This window comes from Trachurus japonicus, chromosome 15 (genome assembly GCF_045865225.1).
Source record: "Trachurus japonicus isolate A0001 chromosome 15, Traja_1.0".
Lineage (NCBI taxonomy): Eukaryota > Metazoa > Chordata > Actinopteri > Carangiformes > Carangidae > Trachurus > Trachurus japonicus.
In genome coordinates this window covers 27,411,384-27,431,382 of record NC_140921.1, presented here as the reverse complement: position 1 = coordinate 27,431,382, position 19,999 = coordinate 27,411,384, and the positions used below count along the sequence as shown (strand labels likewise).

The following is a 19,999-nucleotide window of genomic DNA, read 5'->3' as shown; positions in this document are numbered from 1 at the left end:
AAGGAGGCAAACACATAAGCCGTGAGTTTCCTTCGTCTCGAGCCTCTCCAAACTGACCCAGAGCCGGTCCCGTCCAAAATCGGAATTCTGGATGGTCGGATTTAGCCCTGGTCGCAATATAGGGATTATTTTAGTCGGAGCAGTGGGCAGTCGGCCCAATGGGTCTAGAAAAGTCGGATTAATGGGTAGTTGGAGAGATGGGCTCCCTGTGGGTTGCATCACGTCAAGCGCCTCCACGCAACTCAAAAAATGCAAACATGGAGAAGCTAAGTGGAAGTGCTAAATGGAAATTAAAGGAACTTGAGGCAGGATTTGTGAAGAAATGCACATGCGTTTAAAGTTTTTTACTGCTAATGGGCAATGAGCAGGCTGTGTAATGCGCTGCAACTCAGGGGCCGAGTTTCTCGCGCTGTCCTGCAGATGTGGCTGCATGGGCGTCCTCGACAGCTTTGGCTTGCCACCATAGACTGTAAAAAGAATGGACGTAGCACCCGTGATGTCACCCATTGGTTTGGGGGAGTCTGTTTTGTGCCGCTACTACGGGGGTTTGAACTGCGCCATCTTGGATTTTACTTGCCATATTTGGAGCGGTGCGGCGGTTACCCGCCCACTGGCCTCGAAGCAGTGGTCTCCAGACCTGTCACTCAACGTTTCCGCGCCCTGATTGGCCAGAATTTTAAACCTAATAACAGTAAAACGGTAGAGTTTAAAAAACAATTCACCCCCCTCAGAGTGTGTACGGGGGTAGAAACTATCGGTTGAGACCAAAAAAATAAAATGTACCAGGCTGTAAATATGTTTTTTTAAGCTGTAAAGTCAGCTATTTTAACATGGGGCTCAATTGGAGTTGCTAGGGAGCCAGCCCCCAGCAACAGCCGAGGGGATTGCAGTTTTTTGAACGCGGAAGTGAGCTTCACTTCTCAGACCAACAACTGCCCCCTTGCTTGCGACCAGCGGCGGTTCGGCGGATGTCTTGCAGCCTAAACGGTCATGTGACATCCCACCAGTCCGAGAACAAACCAGAATAGACACACACATCACACCAGCGAGGGCAGGTGCAGAGTACAAAAAATAGGCAAAATAGAAAAAACAAGGGTACTCGCAACTCTGCAGGACTCAGCGTATCAATTTATTGTAGTGACGTATGTTTCGAGCAGTGAAGGTGTGCTCTTCGTCAGACAGTAGGATAGATAACAGAAGCCATCTTAAATACTACCAGTCACATGACTTGATCAAGAGAGGATAGCATGCAGCTGTCAACTCACAGGTGACAGAATTAACAGAAATAGCAAAGAACAGCACAGCAGCCTCAATACCATGACCTAGATCAATATACATTGTGTCACACAATCAAAACACTATAAAAATATTTTACCAGGACTCAGGCCAAAAAAAAGGGGCCGTCATGTAATAGAATTACAAGAATTACAATATTAACAACAATAATATAAATAGAACAAAGTTCTCAACCTAAACAATGTAATCAGACATAAGGTCGTCATATAGGATGGGTATAATGACATCTTAAAGTGCAGTATTCATAATAAAATTACAACAACACATGTCATGATAGAAGCAGACAGTCATGGTGGAAGAAACAGTCAACCCAGAAAAGAAAAAAGACATAGTCCGACATAGGCCTCTAGGCTGGATTGCACCAACAAGGTTTAACAGCACTATTCTTACTAGCAACAATCCGTATTATTTCACAAATGATGAAAGAGATATCAACCATGTCTCTTTGATGAAACTATAAATATGCAGTCTCATGTCTGTACACAGTAACTTGTGCTATTCCCAAAGTTCAACTTGTGAAAAACTGTGTGAATTTGAATGTGAATTTACAAAAACTCTTCCTGCACATACGCCAGTGTTTTCAAAGAAAGAACAGAGCTGTGTCTAGAGGCAAGTTTTATTGGAAGTCTGAAATTAAAGGACATAAACTGAAGGAGGGCCTGGCTTTTACCCCATAAGTATTGTAGTAATATTGTACTACTATTGTAGTATTGTAAAATCCTACATACGATAGCCTATAGGCTCCCTTGTGAACTGTATTATTGCCAAATTTACACATGTTGATGACTCCTAATACAGAAACAATTTTGCATAGATTTTTTATTCTTTCTATTTTGACATCTATGACGGGATCTTGAGTCTCACTTTTTCAATCTGTTTACCATATTATTTTCTACTATGTTAATCCAAAAGATTGCGTTCTCGAACACCTGACGAACTTCATCATCAAATGCAAATTCACAAACAAAATTTGCAAAATCACCTTATATCGCTCCTTTTCTCCTGGAACTACAATCTTTGTTTAAATCTCTCAATTTAATAAACAACAAACAAAGCAACACACTAATTGAAACATGCAGGGTGTGCCAGCCAACGTCTGAAATTGTTTTAAAGAAGGAGAAAATAAAGATTTAGAATACTTAGAAAAATTACTTTATAGCGAATATTAACAGATAACTGAACATTTAACATTTGGATATATAGTGCAAAACTTCTCTTCGTCTGCAGGGTTGCCAACTGCCCCTTTTTCTGTAATTTCAGCAGGGAATCTGAGGACAGAGTCTTCCCCGCATGCAGTTCTTCAGTGAGCTGGCATCCCGGGTGGGACCTTTGCTGGCGTCCCAGGTGGGACCTTCGCTGGCCTCAGTCCCTCAGTGGCGTTGTCCAGCTCCCTCTGAAGCTTCCTGCGGGAGGCGTTGGCCCTGGCGGCTTCCTCCTCCGCCTCCTTCAACTGACGCTGCAGCTGCCCCATACGGGTGTTGATCTTCTCCATCTGAGCAGGAGATGGACACATGGGAGTTGGCAGAAGAACTTTCCAGTGGAAGCACCAATAAGGCAAATCTTTCTATGCATGACACTTTGCTGGTCATGACCCAGTACCTGCTCCCTGTACTGGTCGGCATGACAACGCTCATCCTCCACCCGCATCGTCACCTCCTTCAGTTTCTTCTCTGTGCGAAGAAATGTTTTGTTGGCTGCTGCTCGTTCCCTTGAGATTTAAATAAGACATAAAACAAAATTCATCATTTACAAACAATGATGTCTCAAATGAGGAGTCAGAGTCACATATTGATCCTTAAAGGAGAATTCCGGTCATTTTTGACCCCTAAATCGTTGTCCTGATGGTCACCCAGTGTTGGGGGGAGCAAAAAACGCCACTAAAATTGATGCAGGCAAACCAGAGTTACACCATGGCTAGACGGTGCTAGCGATAGCAACAATGCTAAAGTATGGGGGCAATTTTTTCAACCACAACAAACACTCAAAAAACAATCAAATATCTATGGTACATGACTCGAATCCTTATGACACACCACTGAACTCATATAGTGTACAGTATAAACAGTATAAACTTTGTGTTTTTGCATGTAGTCCCTCACCTCAGAAAGCCGAACTCTGAAAAATCCTGGAAAGACATTACTATCCGATCACAGAGCGCCTGCTCTCCCCGCCACAGAAACAAACACTTTTTCCTTGTTGTGATGATTTCTTTACAAAAATAAACGGTCAGAGATATTTTGGACATTACCACTGCACTGCTCCACCGTTTAATTTTGTAAAGAAATTGCCCCCATACTTTAGCGTTGTGGCTATCGCGGGGTCATTCCTATGTTCCCACAGCCTTATGTTCCCACATTTCTAACTTTTGTTGTCACTGAAAATTAGGCCCTATGTTCCCACAGCTCTTTGGTCCCACCATTGGTTGGGTTTAGGCAATGAAGAAAGGAGTTGGTTAAGTTTAGTAAAAAGACCAGGTAGAGGCTAGACAGGCCAGATAGATGGAGTCCAGATAGGTAGAGAGAGTCCAGTGGGAACATAGGGCCTAATTTTGAGAAAAATCTTAGAATTGTGGGAACATAGGGCGGCTGTGGGAACATAGGCATGGACCCGCTATCGCTAGCGCTGTCTAGCCATGGTGTAACTCCGGTTTGCCTGCATCAGTTTTAGTCGCGTTTTTTGCTCCCCCCAACACTGGGTGACCATCAGGACAACGATTTAGGGGTCAAAAATGACCGGAATTCTCCTTTAACTATTAGTACAGAGAATCTATCCAGTTAGTGGAAACTTACCTGACTTCCTGCTCCAGCTGCTCCTCCAGCTGCAGGATCTTGGCATCCTGAGCAGCGATGGCTGCCTTCATCTTTGCCTCCACGGTTCCTTCCAGCTCTGCTATCTTAGCTTTCAAATCCTGCATTTATGATATTGCAACTGTCATCCAGCTCTATGCCGACGATACAGTCCTCTATCTCACTTCTGACACAGCACATTCAGCCATTGAAACCCCCCAGCAAGCCTTTGACAAACTTGACTTCCTGTTACACGCACTGACTCATTGGCCCTGCTAAAATGTTACACACCTTGTTCTCTCGCTCCAGCTGTTGTCGAGCGTTTTCAATCTTCTGTGCAGCGCTGCGCTCTCCAGACAACTCAGCGTTCAGGCTCTCGACCTGAGAGAGAGAGAGAGAGAGATGACAGTGACAGACTTTATTGTCCCAGGAGGAAATTATTTTCCACAGTGCTGTATTATTTCTATCTTGAGTGCAGACAGTCTACCTGCGTGGTGGTCTTTTTGAGGCGGTTGTTGAGCGCCTCCATGTTGCCCTGCTGCTCCTCAAGCTTTGCCTCCAACTGGGTGATGTGAACTTCCATCCTCCTCTTCTCCTCCAGCTGGAACGACCTGACACACAGATTTTTATTGCAACTATCTTTTTTAAAATTTTTAAAATTATTTATTCCACTTTGGTTCAGAGAATTCACCTTACAAATCAACAATACATAAGTGGGTTTTTCCCCCTCCTATCCCACCCGATGTCTCCCCCACAAACAAAACTACCAAACAAATTTACAAAACAGAAAAATAAATAAATAAATAATAATAATAATAGCAATCATAATAATAATAATGTATATATATGTATAAAAAAAAGAAAAGAATTATAAATCATTTATCCAAAATCACATTATCAACATGAGCACAATAAAGCAGTTAGAAAAATACGTATTTTAATCTAGTGTACAATTCATATTCTCAAAATGCGATATAAGAGGTTGCCAGTGTTCATAGAATTTATCGGTGGATCCTCTAAGTGTAAATTTGACCTTCTCTAGCTTCAAAAATGTCATCAGGTCTTTAAAGGTTGACTATGTAGAATTACAAGAAAAACAACAGAAAAAGAATTCCAGCAGTCGATTGCCAGACCGTTGCTAGGTAAAACGGGCCGTTGCTAGGGACTCCGCTCTGATCAGAGGACACAGAGGAGGAGGACTAAGCAGGATATTTACCTTATGTTTCATTTTTACCGTCATTAACAGCATAATAAATGACTTGTAGCTTGTTACAGGGAGAGTGGAGGCTCTCTGCCTTCACACCGCTGCTGCTCAGAGCCTCCGCTGTCACTGCTCTCGTCAAGTTGGAAAAAAAAAAAAAAAGGAGCTCCGTGGCACCGAAAGTCCGCGGAGATAAACGTGTTTATGACAGATAAGACTACACAAATACACCCATCCTAACATGTATATGATAATCCATTGATCCACCGATTGATTATTAAAAAGGCTTTGTTGAAAACAGACACATATGACCGGGAGGAGGCAGGAAAACAGCGGATATCTGAGCCACGTGTCGGCTACAGGCAGGTACGAATGTAAACAGAACGTTGACAGAAAGTCATTGTCGAGCCCGTCAAAAATATTAAAAATAATAATTCAGACTAAAAAAATTTTTTTTATGGAAAAGCAATACTTTCATTCTGTACCCCTCTAAAGGCCCCATGGATGTATTATTTTTGAAAAAATATAGCTTTTAATAAATATTCTACATATTCAACCTTTAAGCCAGGAATCTTTTGAAGGGGGTAAAGGGTCTTTCCACTGTAAAAGAATTTGACGGCGAGCTATCAAAGATGAGAAGGAGATTACATTTTTCTGTATTGAGTTCAATTTAATTTTAATTCCTGGAGTGCCAAAAATAGCTATCTCTGGTGATGGCTCAATGTTCAACTCCAGTACTTCTGTTAAAAATGTAAAAAAAAAAATCTCCAATATTCTTTTAACATAGGACAAGACCAAAACATATGGGTTGAGTGAACAGGTGCCTGAGAACATCTGTCACAAGAATCTGATACATTTGGGTACATTTTTGATAATCTTTCTTTAGTATAATGAGTCCTGTGGAGCACCTTGAATTGAATAAGGGTAAGTGATGCGCAGGATGAAGATGAGTTTATAGTATTAAGAGCGTTATTCCACCATTCGTCTGAAAATGAAGTACCCCATTCCGATTCCCATCTTGTTTTAATCTTACAGAGGGCAGAGGGAATCGCTGTTAATAATATATTGTAAATATATGATAACTGTCCTTTTAGTAGCCGATAAGTCATATTAAAAAAATCAATGCCAGAGGCTGCTGGAATATGTGGGAAAGCTGAGGTGTTATTCTTAGCAAAGTTACGGATTTGGAAGTAACCATACATATCCGAACTCTGGAGGTTAAATAAGGAGGAAAGTTGAGTAAAACTAGCAAATATGCCATCTACATAGAGGTCACATAGGGAAGACAATCCTAACTTACACCATTTAGAAAATCTTGGATCTTTCACACTGAGGTTCTGAAAACACTTTCAAGAAATAACGAAGGTGAAGACTGTTCTAAAAATCAGAATAAACAAGGTGACACTGACTCTGCAGAGATGCTGGAGAGCTCATCAGCCAGCTCGTCCCTCTCCTGCTCAGCCTGTCGACGGGCTTTCTCCAACGTGGCATAGTCCTATACACACACAAACACACATGGGATGCAATCCACCATTTTTCATATTTCCTGTGCAGCTCACATCACATCAGCAGATCAAGTTCACAAATCTGAGAGAAGTAAACAACGTTAAGAATCAGGATCTCCACCTCTTGTCGCTGTAAGATTTCAGCTTCTAGGCCCTTGAGTTTCTTCTCATTCTCCTTGGACTGGGCGAAGAGCCCATCCCTGGAGGCTTTGGCTTCCTCCAGCTCCCTCTGATAGTCCTTCACCTGAGCCTGCAGGAGAACAGACACAGTGTAGACCAAGTCATTGCAGTGGTATTAAAGGGATAGTAGCAAGTGGGGTTGTATGATCTACAAATAGCCCCTAAGTACTTTAATTGCAGTAGCAGACTATCTGCACTCCTCCCGTTAGCAAAGCCAGCCCATAGCCCTGCCCAGAGATTTACAACATACATTGTTGTGAACAGACCCAAAGAAACGGCCTATTTTCGCGGCCTAAAAGAGGTTTCACCTGAAAAAAATACACAGTTCCATGTTCGCTATAATATAATTTTTTCCAGCCCTTCAAAGTGCAGGAAAAACACAGTTTTTATTTACCTAACCAACTCACGTATCCCTCAGCCCGATCAGCAGTTGGTTAGTTCCAAATAAAAACTGTGTTTTTCCTGCACTTTGAGGGGCTGGAAAAAATTATATTATAGCGAACAATGGAACTGTGTATTTTTTTTCAGGTAAAACCTCTTTTATGCCGTGAAAATAGGCCGTTTCTTTGGGTCTGTTCACAACACTGTATGTTGTAAATCTCTGGGCAGGACTATGGGCTGGCGTTGCTAACGGGAGGAGTGCAGAGAGTCTTCTACTGCAATTAAAGTACTTAGGGGCTATTTGTAGACCATACAACCCCACTTTAAAAAAAATGCTACTATCCCTTTAAGATGAGTTGGAGTGCTGTGGTCAGCACGTCCCATATGGGGCATACTGAGCCACAAAGCAGATCACCGGCTCAACTCCAATTTCAAACAGCTCCTTGATAATCTACTATCATTAAGGTTTTTCAAGCCTCAGACCTGAGGTGTTATGCAGGAAACAAGTGTGTTTTTAGGATGTGTACCTGAAGTTTTCGGAGTTGTTTCACTGACTCGCCCCTGATTTTGTTGGCAGCTTCGATCTGCCCCTCCAGCTCGTTGAGGTCCATCTCCAGCTTCTTCTTGGCAGCGACAGACAGAGCGGCCTGTTTCCTCTCATCCTCCAACTCCACCTCCATCTCACGCACCTGAGGGAACAAAACAGGTCACGTTAAATCCAGGGTTTCTGCACTGAAAGCAAATCTAAAATGGACAAATGCTAAACTGTGTATAATTTCTTTATTTCTCAAAGTGTTCCGTGTGAATACAAAACCTGGTGATCAGTGTGTGTGTGTGTGTGTGTGTGTGTGAGTGTACCTGTTTGACCAGGGCCCTCTTCTTCTCCTTTCCCTCTTCATCTCTGGCCTGCAGATCTCGCTCAAACTGGGCCTTCATGGCCTGCAAGTTGACCTCCAGACGCAGTTTGGCGTCTTCTGTGGCCTGCAGCTCGTCCTCCTGCTCCTCCAGCTGAGTCCTCATCTCTCCCAGCTGTTGCTCCAGCATACGCTTGGACTTCTCCAGTTCACGGACCTGAGGCACAGAGTCAGGAGACACAAGACAGTAACCATGCTTCCATCGGGGTCATTCCTATGTTCCCACAGCCCTATGTTCCCACATTTCTAACTTTTGTTGTCACTGAAAATTAGGCCCTATGTTCCCACAGCCCTTTGGTCCCACCATTGGTTGGGTTTAGGCAATGAAGAAAGGAGTTGGTTAAGTTTAGTAAAAAGACCCGGTAGAGGCTAGACAGGCCAGATAGATTAGAGTCCAGATAGGTAGAGAGAGTCCAGTGGGAACATAGGGCTGAGGGAACATAGGCACGCTCCCCCATCGCGATTTAATTCACATTAAGCAATATCGAATTAAAAATGCCTTATGGAGACAGAAAAATTTGATAAAATATCAGCAATATCGATAAAAAGTTAATATGGTCAATCTCATCAGATTTTCTATTGATCGATACAAAGTTTATGCGACAAATGCTGATGGAAAGAGTTCTTTGCAAGGTAAATATGAGTTGCGATCATGTTTTATGTCAATTTTGCTACGTATTCCAGATCTGCATCAAAGCGGTGTTTAGATGACAAGCATGTTGCATTATAAGAACCAGCCTATAACTTCCCTATTTACCAAATTAACTATGCTGGCGTGCGCATGGCTCAGTGGTTTCCAGGCAACGACTCGGATGGATGTCCTTCTATTTTGTGATTTAGTACAAAAATGAATGGAAACACCTTAAAGAGGAACTAAGCAGGATTTCTCCCGTGGCTATGCTACATTTTTACCTTAAAGGGATAGTTCACCCAAAATTGAAATTTCACTCATTATCTACTCACCCTCATGTCGACTAAGGGCTGGGAGAAGTTTCAGAGTTATCCGTGGCTTCTCTGAGTTACAGGGGGTCTCGGTGTAGCAGTGCATGTCCATATAACGGTTGCAAATGGATACCAACTGTCTTCGTAACAAAAAGACACACCAAAAAACATCCAAATACCTCCAAATAGGCTTATTTAATTTTTTTTTTTTTTTTTTTTTTTATTGAAGCCCCGAAATGCGAAATTGTCCCAAAAAAAATTAAATAAGTCTATTTTTCTTCTTTCCTCTTCCTGGTTTGTCAAATTTGGATGAACCAGGGTCTGTCCTCTTCCCAGTTCGTCCAAATTTGATGAACCGGGAAGAGGAGCTTCGAGAAGCTTCCGCTACAAAACAAGCTTGAAATATAGACTTATTTAATTTTTTTTCGGGACAATTTCGCATTTCGGGGCTTCAATACAAGACGGACATTACATACGAGCAGCATGGAGGTATTTGGATGGTTTTTGGTGTGTCTTTTTGTTATGAAGACAGTTGGTATCCATTTGCAACCGTTATATGGACATGCACTGCTACGCCGAGACCCCCTGTAACTCAGAGAAGCCACGGATAACTCTGAAACTTCTCCCAGCCCTTAGTCGACATGAGGGTGAGTAGATAATGAGTGAAATTTCAATTTTGGGTGAACTATCCCTTTAATTAAAAAGCTCTGGAGTAATTGTGATAGTTAACTACATGACTTGACTCGTTACGAGTGACAACGGAGTCTCTCTGTCTTCACCTGGCGTCTCACGGCTGAAAACCAACCTTGCAACATCAGTGAAGTTGATCGGTCGCCGCCCCGGTGTCCCAGCTCTCGTCTCTGCACCCCGCGACACAAACACGCTCTGTAACCCCTAATCTTTTGTTCATGACGGTTAAGACTACACAAACACACGCGCCATAACATTGTTTATGTTATGTAACGTTTTCCATCGCTCCATTTATTGATATTTGGCCGGCTTCAAATGCACATACGCTGAGAGCAGCGTAACCAAACAGCGGAAAAGCGAGCAGACTTGCAAAACAATTCGATACATCAGTATGTTTGCAAAATAGCACATGATGTCATTACACATGGTATGGCTTTTTATTCGATTTAAAGGTCTGACATGGAAACGCACTTGAGCTGGCATTGTTCGCATTAATATTTTTAGCGATCTTCAGATAATTCAATCGACAAGTGGATGGAAACATGGTTATAGTGAAATAACAGCAGGATGATGAATCCAGATGGAAATGCCATTACAAAAAAGGTGTATGAGTAGGTCAAAGGTCACTCACATTCTTCCCTACATCATCCTTGGAGCTCATCAGGTCCTTCATTTCAGCATGGAGCTGCTTATTAAACCTCATCAGCTCCTCTTTAGTCTTCAAGGCCTCCTCCAGAGCTCTGGCCATAGATAGAGCCTTGGTGTCCTTCTCTCTGGCCTCCGCCTCGGCACGGTCACGCTCCTCAGCGTAACGAGCTGAGACGGTCTTCTTCTCAGCCAGCATCTAGTGCAGACAGACCAACAAAAGACCTTTTAGACACGACAACCCTCCATGACCTCAGTGTGTGATTTCTGAGGCGTTTTTGGTCATCCACTTTACCTGGTCAAACTTCTTCTGCTTCTTCTCCAGGTGGGACACAGTCTGTCTCTGGTGGTCCAGGTCCACCACCAGGACGTCCAGCTCCTGCTGCAGTCGGTTCTTGTTCTTCTCCATCTTGTCCATGGCCATGGTCTTTTCCTCCAGACGCTGGCTAGTCAGCTCAAAGTCTTTCTGGAGTTTCTTCTTCACCTCCTCCAGGCTCTCCTTCACCCCCGCGTCCTTCTCCAGCTTTGTCTTTGTCTCATACAGCTACAGGATGGACAATAACAAAATAAATCAATGTTGTATGTCCACTGAGTGTCAGAGATGTAGATACATCTGGAGGTGCCCTTTAGTTGTATTTACTGTATTGCCCAATGGATGCATGTTGATGAGACTAGTCTAACTAATGTTCATGTGTGTAATTGTACCTGGGCTTGCGCTAAGTGCAACAGGTCTTGCAGGTTGCGTCGAGCCTCCTCTTCCTCCTTCTGCTGCTCCATCAAGGTGTTCTTCTCCACCTCCAGCTGGCGGATTCGGCCACTCAAGCTCCGCTTCTCACGCGTCTCCTGTTGCTGCAACTCCTACACAACAGAACACAGACAGAAATGATCGTCTATGTCAGGGGTCTTCAACGTTTTCCAGGCCAAGGACCCCCAAACTGATGGAGAGATGGAGCGGGGACCGCCTACTTATATATATTGTATAAAATTGTGTTTTATATTTAAAGGGATAGTTCACCCACCCCCTCAGTTCACTGCTCTTCCTGTGTCAGTGCAAATCACGACCGGCGGAACAATTTCTCATGTCGGGGCTTCAATACAAGAGGGACATTACAGACGAGCAGAATGGAGGTATTTGGATGTTTTTTAGTATGTCTTTTTGGACGAAAAAAGTTGGTATCCATTGACAACCATTATATGGACAAATACTGCTGCGCGGACCCCCCCCCCCCCCCCATAACTCAGAGAAGGGACGGAGGACTCTGAAAATTCTCACAGCTCTTATGCCCTCTACACACTGTGCGATTTTAGCAGTCTTATAAGACTGTTGCATGACACACTATGCGACGTGGAATTTACAATCTTTGCTACGACGTCAAGTTTGACGTGTGCAGACTGTACGATGATCGTTCTACTGAATCGCAGGTCGCCCGCTCCCCCCTTCTTCCCTCTTCCTCCCTCTCTCCCTCTTCACACACAGACACAAGTCACCGGCACCAGTGGAGCAGTAGGCTACCGCCAGTTGTCCGTTATTTAAAAATGAAATCACGGCCTGTATTGGCAGAGAACATCACAGCAGTACCGTCACGTAATGAGAGCACATCTAAACGAGGACGAAGTCACCTCTCCCGGCGTAAACACGTCAATATTCTCCGGTAGGCGACCGCTTCTCATCATAGTCCGCACATGGGTTTTTTTTTTTTTTTTTGGACAGAGTTTCACACACAACTTTTCTGATGGCTGTATGAGTCTGTCCATGTTCCTCCTCTTTCTGCGACAGTAAAAAGGAATACCTCTCCAGTCATGACAAGATAAACTATTCGTTTTTTAATTTAATGACTATTTACTCGAAAATCAGTGCTCGTCCCTGTCACCTGCGCCACTGATAGACGTCCATCAGCTGATTAGTAGACGTAGGTCGTAGCAGTTTTCTGACACTGTCAGAATTGAATCGCAGGTCGTCTTTGGTCGCAAGACGCTGACAACGGCCGTCGTAGAACCTGTCTCACTGTGCGACGTAAGACGGCCACGACCAAAGATTTCGCCACGATTCTCCTACGATCGGCCGTCTTTCGTCTGCGACGGCCAAAATCGCACAGTGTGTACAGGGCATTAGTCGACATGAGGGTGAGTAGATAATGGGTGAAATTTTGGGTGAACTATCCCTTTAACTGGTCCTGTAGTGCCATACAGGGCCGTTGTAAAGGGGAGAAAGGTGATGATAATTCTAGGGGCCCAGCGCCCAGTAGGGCCCACAAAAAAACCCAGTAGTCTAATCTTTGTATGACTGATTTATTCTGCTTTGACCCTGACTAATACTCATAGTAATGCTGCATTAGCATCAAAACAAAGTAGGCTAAATAATAAATGATAATACATACGTAGTCTATGAAAAAAAGTGAAAAAGTCCGGGGGCAGGGGCCCACTTTAGTATACTTTCAGGTGGCCCAGAATTCCTAGCAACGGCCCTGGTGCCATATGCCAAAAGTACCATATTCTAAATCATGCTTTTTTTAGGAGTTTGGCTGGTCATAGGACTCCTATATTTCAAAGGGACTTTGCCATGCCATCTATGATCACAACAGGTCACAACTACGCTCGTGGTAACTGAACACTGCTACTGCACCAATGAAAGAATTACTCTGTCCTCACATTATTCTTATGACTTTGATTTCATTGTGTACGTTAGAAACAGCCCTCCTGTCTTGGTTTTGACTTGAGATAAAATCACAGTAACGGTTACTTGACGTCTCTGTAACTTTACAGTGGTGTACCTCCATTGACCTCCATAGACTGGAGATCAGTAAAAACAGTCATTCTAGGCCGTGTTTCCTTTAGTTTTACACTTGTTTTGACAGGAAGGCTGGTGATGTCTTGACGTCTGTCTCACCTCGGAGTCTTGCAGTTTGCTGTTCAGGTCGTCAACTTCCAGGGCCAGTTGGACACGTTTTGTCTCTGTCTCCTCCAGCAGATCTGAAACATTGTCCAGCTCCGTCTAGCAAAAGATAAATAGGGTTATAATGACAGAACAAAAATATATCCACAGCAAAGCAAACAAACAAACCACAGTTGTTGTTCTTGGAAGTCAGATTCATTTAACCTCCTATTAGCCACATTTAGGGACACTGCCTGCGCCAACTTGTGGTGATATCACAAATTACACCAATTTCTTTGGGGGGGAAAAGGCGGGAATTTCAGCCAGAGCCTTCTATGGCAGTTCCCAGAAGATAAAAGACCAAGGTAAGAATTAAATCCAAATTTTATGAATGAAACCAGTGTATTTATGTACAACAATGTCTCTGTCTTCATATGGCATTAAAATTTGACACATTTTAGTAATAGTAGCAGACTAGGACATCAATAAATGTCACGTCCTCGTTTGAGGACATTGGGACTATGTTATGCTATTAAAGGACCATGTTGTTTTCAAAGAAATTGGTATAATTTGTGATATCACCACAAGATGGCGCAGGCAGTGTCCCTAAATGTGGCTAATAGGTCAAAGTTTTTAAAAATGGAGTATCATGGTGCTAAGAGGCAAAAATAATGTCCTCGTATGAGGACACAGGGTCTCAGGAGGATTCATATTTCTTAAAAACAACTCGTTATTACTTGACCGTTCCACTTCATACTGATAGTACTTGACCTCAGGATGACACTCAGAAAAAATCAGGCCAATCTGATGTGGCATTTCAGAATAAAACCCCTTTGAACGTCCATATTTCACTGTATTCTATACAGTAAGATTCATTGTTTTTCGACCCAATGTCCTCACATGAGGACACTGATTTTTGAGAGAACTACTTATTGTAGAAAGCTGAAATTTTGAATTTACACAAATTGGGCTCTTCTGGTCCCAAACAGCAAATACAGTTTTTTAATGTTGTGATAATCCCAGTGTCCTCATATGAGGACATCATTTTTTGCAAAAACTACTTCCTGTACAAAGACAAACTTTAGGTATTGTACTTATTAGGTCCTACTTATCCCAGATAGCAAGGAGAAATAAAAAATGCACACCAGAAAAAAGCTTGGGTCTCAGGAGGTTAAAATACAACATCTGGGTCATTCATTCCTCACATATTCTTTTTATAGTATATTTAGTATAACTTGTGGAGGTATTTACCTGGAGTGTGTGTGAACGTTCAACCAGTTCTTCGTTGGCCTTCTCTACCTCCGTGGCCATGGCCATAAACTCCTCCAGCCGCTTCTCCAGCTTCTTCCTCTTGTGCTCCGACTCTGTCTTTGCCTGCTTCAGGCTCTTCAGTTCACCGGCCATTTCTCTGTTGTCTATCTCCAGCCGCTGATTGTTCTTCTCCAGTTCGGCCTTCAACTGCACAGAACAAAGTAGACTGGGATAAATAAATACTTGTGTTTGTTAATTGCCTGATAAATTGTTGGTATACTCACCTGGAACAACCAAGCACAACCCACTCACCATTTTGGCCCGGTCCAGCTGCTCAGACACATCCTCCAGTGCCGTTGCATGCCTCTGGCTGATTTCCTGGATCTGGGCCTTGTGGCTTTTGCTCTCCTCATCTATGGTCTTCCTCAGCTCTGCAACCTCTTGTTCTCGCTTTGTCCTGAAGTTTAGACCCAAGAGAGAGGATTAAATGGACAGGACACTTTGAAGGTACAGTATGAAAACATCACTGGTATTGTTTGGATGAAATTCAAACGGACTGTCCTCTGAGCAGGCAGTCAGGGTATATTATTAGTCAGAGACAAACGCTTTAGCTCTAAACAACCTGAGCTTCTGCTGGGCAGTGATGTTGTCCTGCATGTCTTCCAGCTTCATCTTCAGATCCTCCAGCTCCTCACTCAGGTCCCTCTTCTGTTTTTCAGCTCTAATTCGACATTCGTTTTCTGCCTTAAACTGCTCGTCAAGTTTACCGAGGGCCTCCTGCAGCTCCCGGAGCTGCTTCATGGCGCTCTTCTTCTGGATGCTTTCCTCGTTACACCTGGTGACAAAGACACAGAGCAAACACAGTGTTGTTTGTTAGTTTTTTGTCATTTAAGTTTTTATTCAATATTTTATGCCAACATCATACAAAAGACATCGGACATCATACAAAAGACATCAGACTTCAACACAAACATCACATAATGATGTCATAGTAAACAAAAATACACAGAAAAAAGAAAAAGAAGAGAGAGAAAAAACAAAACAAACAAAAAAAACCCACCCCAAATCATAGCCCATAAACAGCGCAGCACATCTCCCAGCACTAAACACCATGGTCACCAAAAAATATATATATAGTATGTGATAATATACTATAGTGGTCAATCCCTCATAGGATCCCCCGGTTCGAATCCTGCATCGAGTGGCCCTTTCCTGCATGTCATTCCCCCCCTCTCTCTGCCTCCCCATTTCCTGTCTCTCTCTCGACTGTGCTTTCCATTAAGAGGTGAAAAAGTCCAAAAAATATATACTTTAAAGGCCCAATGGCATGAAAAATGTGATTTTGGTTATTTTTGCTTGGGGAGGTCTCTGGGCCACATATATACTGCCCCATGCATCAAACTGGTCATAAACGAAGAAACGCACACCGCCCATTTGCAGGAACATTCTCTTTAAGACGAGCGGATAGCACTTCCTCCTTTTTCTGATGTCACACACAAGGTAAGTCCGCCCACCGCAATCTGGTTTTTTTTTTTTCAATTTTTATGAATGCAGCTTAGGTTTCAGTTACTTGCCTGTGATTGGCCCGACCACACGCCACTCAAAAACAGTCAGCCAATCAGAGGAGAGGTTCTCATTCTCTCTTCTGATTGGCCAAATGACCTGTGATTGCTAGAGCTCCAGAAAGAGGCAACAGAAAGGGGCAGCATAAACGATATTAAGCAGATCACAGGTACTCAAAACCAATGATACATCTTGTTAGGGATATCAGCAGGTAAATAAACCCAGAGAAAAGTGCACAGCATGGAGTCTTTAAGGATGTTTTTGGACCAGCGACCAGTGTCTTTTTGTTCATGCACTTGAACACATACACACACATACAGTATATACATACAGTATGTAAACAGGAACATGGTCGGTTCTTGCTCTCCTTCCTCTACTTCTTACATATTTTCCTCCATTGTTGCTTTCACAACATCTGGCAAATAGTGGCATTACAAGTATACTTCCGTGTAGAGTATCCTTTAGCAAAAGGTTCAAATCTTATGCATTTGTACATCCAAATGTTATCTGAAATTGGCTTATTATCATCAGAAATGTATTTTTGTACTCACTATTAATGCCTCTAAACTTAAAATGCTTAAAACATCTATTGTTGGGCTTCCAGTCAATAAACAGGTACTGAACAGCAAATTAAAGAATATTACAGTGTTTGTTTCATTGCTGGTCAAAAAGAAGAATTTTATTCATTTTTTTTTTAGCTCAGTTTATGATGTTGGGGTCACATTTATATATCAAAAACAACAATAAACAAAATGGTAGAAAAAACAAACAAAAAAAAAAACCTCCCCAATAACAAGTGGCAGATCTTGATTTAATTCCAGTAATTTATTTCTTTTTATAGCTCCACTTTTTGTTTTTTATTTCATCACTATGATGTCTTTTAAAGGGATAGTTCACCCAAAATTCAAATTTCCCAGTGTCTCAGTTCACTGCTTTGCCTGTGTCAATGCAAATCTCGCGCGATTGGCATTGACACCCAGTTCACGGCTCCGTAAATCGCGCGAGATTCCGGCAGAGCAACACTGGGAGCTTCCGCTACAAACAAGCTTAAAATATAGACTTATTAAATTTTTTTCTGAACAATTTCTCATGTAGGGGCTTCAATACAAGAGGGACATTACAGACGAGCACTATGGAGGTATTTGGATGTTTTTTGGTGTGTCTTTTTGGACGAAGAAAAGTGAGGCCCATTCGCAACCGTCATATGGCAGTGCAGTGCTGCGCCGAGCCCCGCTGTAGCTCAGAGAAGGCACGGAGGACTCTGAAACTTCTCCCAACCCTTAGTCGACATGAGGGTGAGTAGATCATGAGTGAAATTTGAATTTTGGGTTAACTATCCCTTTAAGAATCTAATTAAATGTTCAATATCAAAGTCTTAAGGTTATGAAAAGTACCACAGTTGAGTTGGCTGATTTGGAGACTACACAGTTCCACACTTTCCATTTTGACATTTAGTTTGTCCTTATGTCTCTGACTGACCTGACCAGAGCATCCTGCAGTTCCTCCTCCTTCATGGTCAGTTGGATCTTCAGCTCCTCTATCTGGACCTGCAGCTCAGCGATCTGGTCCCGCATGTCAGTCGTCTCAGCACGCAGTTTGCGTTTGGCTTTCTCCAGCTCCTGGTGGGTTTTCTCCTCCTTCTTCAAACGCTCTGAAGTGAGACACAAGTCAGACATAGACGGGAGTAATAAACAAAATGGTAAATAGAACAAGGCCAACGAAAATATACTTTTGGTCAGAGTTCATCTCAAGAAGTGAACTAGCAAAGCCATGAGGCGTTTAGAGGGGTTATTTAAGGTCACAGAAAGAGACAAACCACACATAGCTACAGCTCAAAGTCATTTCATAAACTGCTTTGCAGTGCATTAAGACACCACAACTCTAAACAGTAAATTTACCCAGTTAATGATTGTTAATTTCTCTGTTGATTGATTGGTTTGCCAATAACCATAGGTATTGGTTTTACCCAGTTAAAAGAATAGTTCACCCAAAATTCAAATTGCACTCATTATCTACTCACCCTCATGTGGACTAAGGGCTGGGAGAAGTTTCAGAGTCCTCCGTGGCTTCTCTGAGTTACAGGGGGTCTCGGCGTAGCAGTGCATGTCCATATAACAGTTGCAAATGGATACCACTTTTCTTCGTAACAGTCAGTAATCGCACTGACGCCATTAGCAACCGTCATATGGACATGCACTGCTACGCCGAGACCCCCTGTAACTCAGAGAAGCCACGGATTCAATTTCAATTTTGAGTGAACTATCCCTTTAAGGTCACAGACAGTCATACTGCATGTGCTACATCTACAGTGTTCACATGGGGCGAGGTGGATAAGGTGTGTCTTTCCCAAGGACACAATAACAACATCTTGAACTAGTCTACATTGTGTTTTTCTTTTTTTCTCTATTCTAAGGCCAGAAGAGCAGCTGGCTGGTAGTTCCTCACCCTCCAGGTCAGCAATTATCTCCTGCTTGTTCTTGACCTTCAGGTTCTTTGCTTTTTGCTCTTTCTCCGACAGCTGGGACATCATCGACCAGGAATGCTTCTCCAGGTCCTGTAAAAGGAAGCAAGTAAAATCAGTAAAAAACAAACAAAAAACAAAACGACATAAATTAATATTTCATCTCTCATGTACAGTATCAGTATGTATGGTGATAAAATGGGCCTCACTTCCTGCTGTATTGTTTTGAATAACATTTAAATAACTGGCACAGTGCACTCCCAACATTCAACTCATGGACTCCTGTGTTACGCACACATCTGACTCAGGTTCTCAGGGTGCTCAGTGGTCGAGTGGTTAAGAGCACGCCCCAATGTTGGGTTTGCCTGAAGTAATGATCGCCAGATCAATTCCTGATCTGTACTGTGAGTCAAAAATGTCCAAAAACAAAACCCAACTCTTACCTCAAGAGCTCTGTCCTCCTCCTGGCCCTGCATCTCTCCAACATGCTCCTCCAGGTTATTCTTTGTCTCACAGAAACACTTATAAGGCTGTCAAAGTTTCAACATTGGATCAAAAAACTGCTGAGATGAGTGGGAGTGCTATAGGATATGGATGTGAACAATTGTACCTGGTCTTGCGCAGACTGCAGCTGGTTCTCCATGTTTTGTTGTGCCTCCTCCTGCTGCTGCTCCATCAAAGTGCTCTTCTCCACCGTCAGCTGGTGTATTCTACTGACAGAGACATGTGTGTTACACTTCATGTGGGCTAAAGGTTCATTTTCACACAAGCTTGAGTGTAATCTTTGTAGACAACTGTTTCTCACAGACAGGAGAAACTGCTTTGTGGGTTCAAAATTAGTTAAAAGTCTTCCACTTCTGTGTAGTTCAACTGTGGATGGATGTTTTTGTGGGACATCTTTGTCTTCACATTACTCTCACAGCCTTTATTTCATCATGTACATTGAAAACACCCCCAGTGCCTTTGGTTTAGATCAAATCACAGTGACAGTAACAGCTACTTGTGTTTATGTCAATGGTTGAGACAGAGACAGGTCTTGAACAAAGTTCATTTTCTCCTGATGTGTCCGTCTGAAAATTGTTGTGTTTTCGTGTCAAAGCGTTCAGAAGAGATGTGGCTTGTGAGAAATTAGTCCAAAATGTATTTCAGTAACGGTGGGGCGAAAGGATCGACCATAATCTGTGTTCACGTTCAGTTTTCCCATTGGAGTCAATACACTCAAGGCCAGTGTTGGGAAAGTTCACTTTCTACATGAACTAGTTCAAAGTTCAGTTCACAAATTTAAAAATGAACTATTTTAGTTCATAGTTCA

The 19,999-nt window shown here is 42.7% G+C and overlaps 1 protein-coding gene across 1 annotated transcript; it reads right to left on the bottom strand.

The window, feature by feature from the left end:
- Window positions 1-2,596: 2,596 nt before the first annotated feature.
- Window positions 2,597-19,429, bottom strand: LOC146973856 (uncharacterized). Its single transcript, XM_085799338.1, has 20 exons — window positions 19,298-19,429; window positions 19,131-19,190; window positions 18,672-18,780; window positions 17,706-17,877; window positions 15,286-15,498; window positions 14,976-15,120; window positions 14,664-14,870; window positions 13,428-13,532; window positions 11,246-11,398; window positions 10,836-11,084; window positions 10,527-10,739; window positions 8,208-8,420; window positions 7,877-8,038; window positions 6,910-7,038; window positions 6,693-6,778; window positions 4,570-4,693; window positions 4,374-4,463; window positions 4,086-4,204; window positions 2,896-3,004; window positions 2,597-2,788 (listed from the first exon to the last, which is right to left on the bottom strand). Exons 1-20 carry the CDS (start codon window positions 19,427-19,429, stop codon window positions 2,597-2,599), a joined length of 2,982 nt encoding a protein of 993 aa, XP_085655464.1.
- Between the last annotated feature and the right edge of the window lie 570 nt (window positions 19,430-19,999).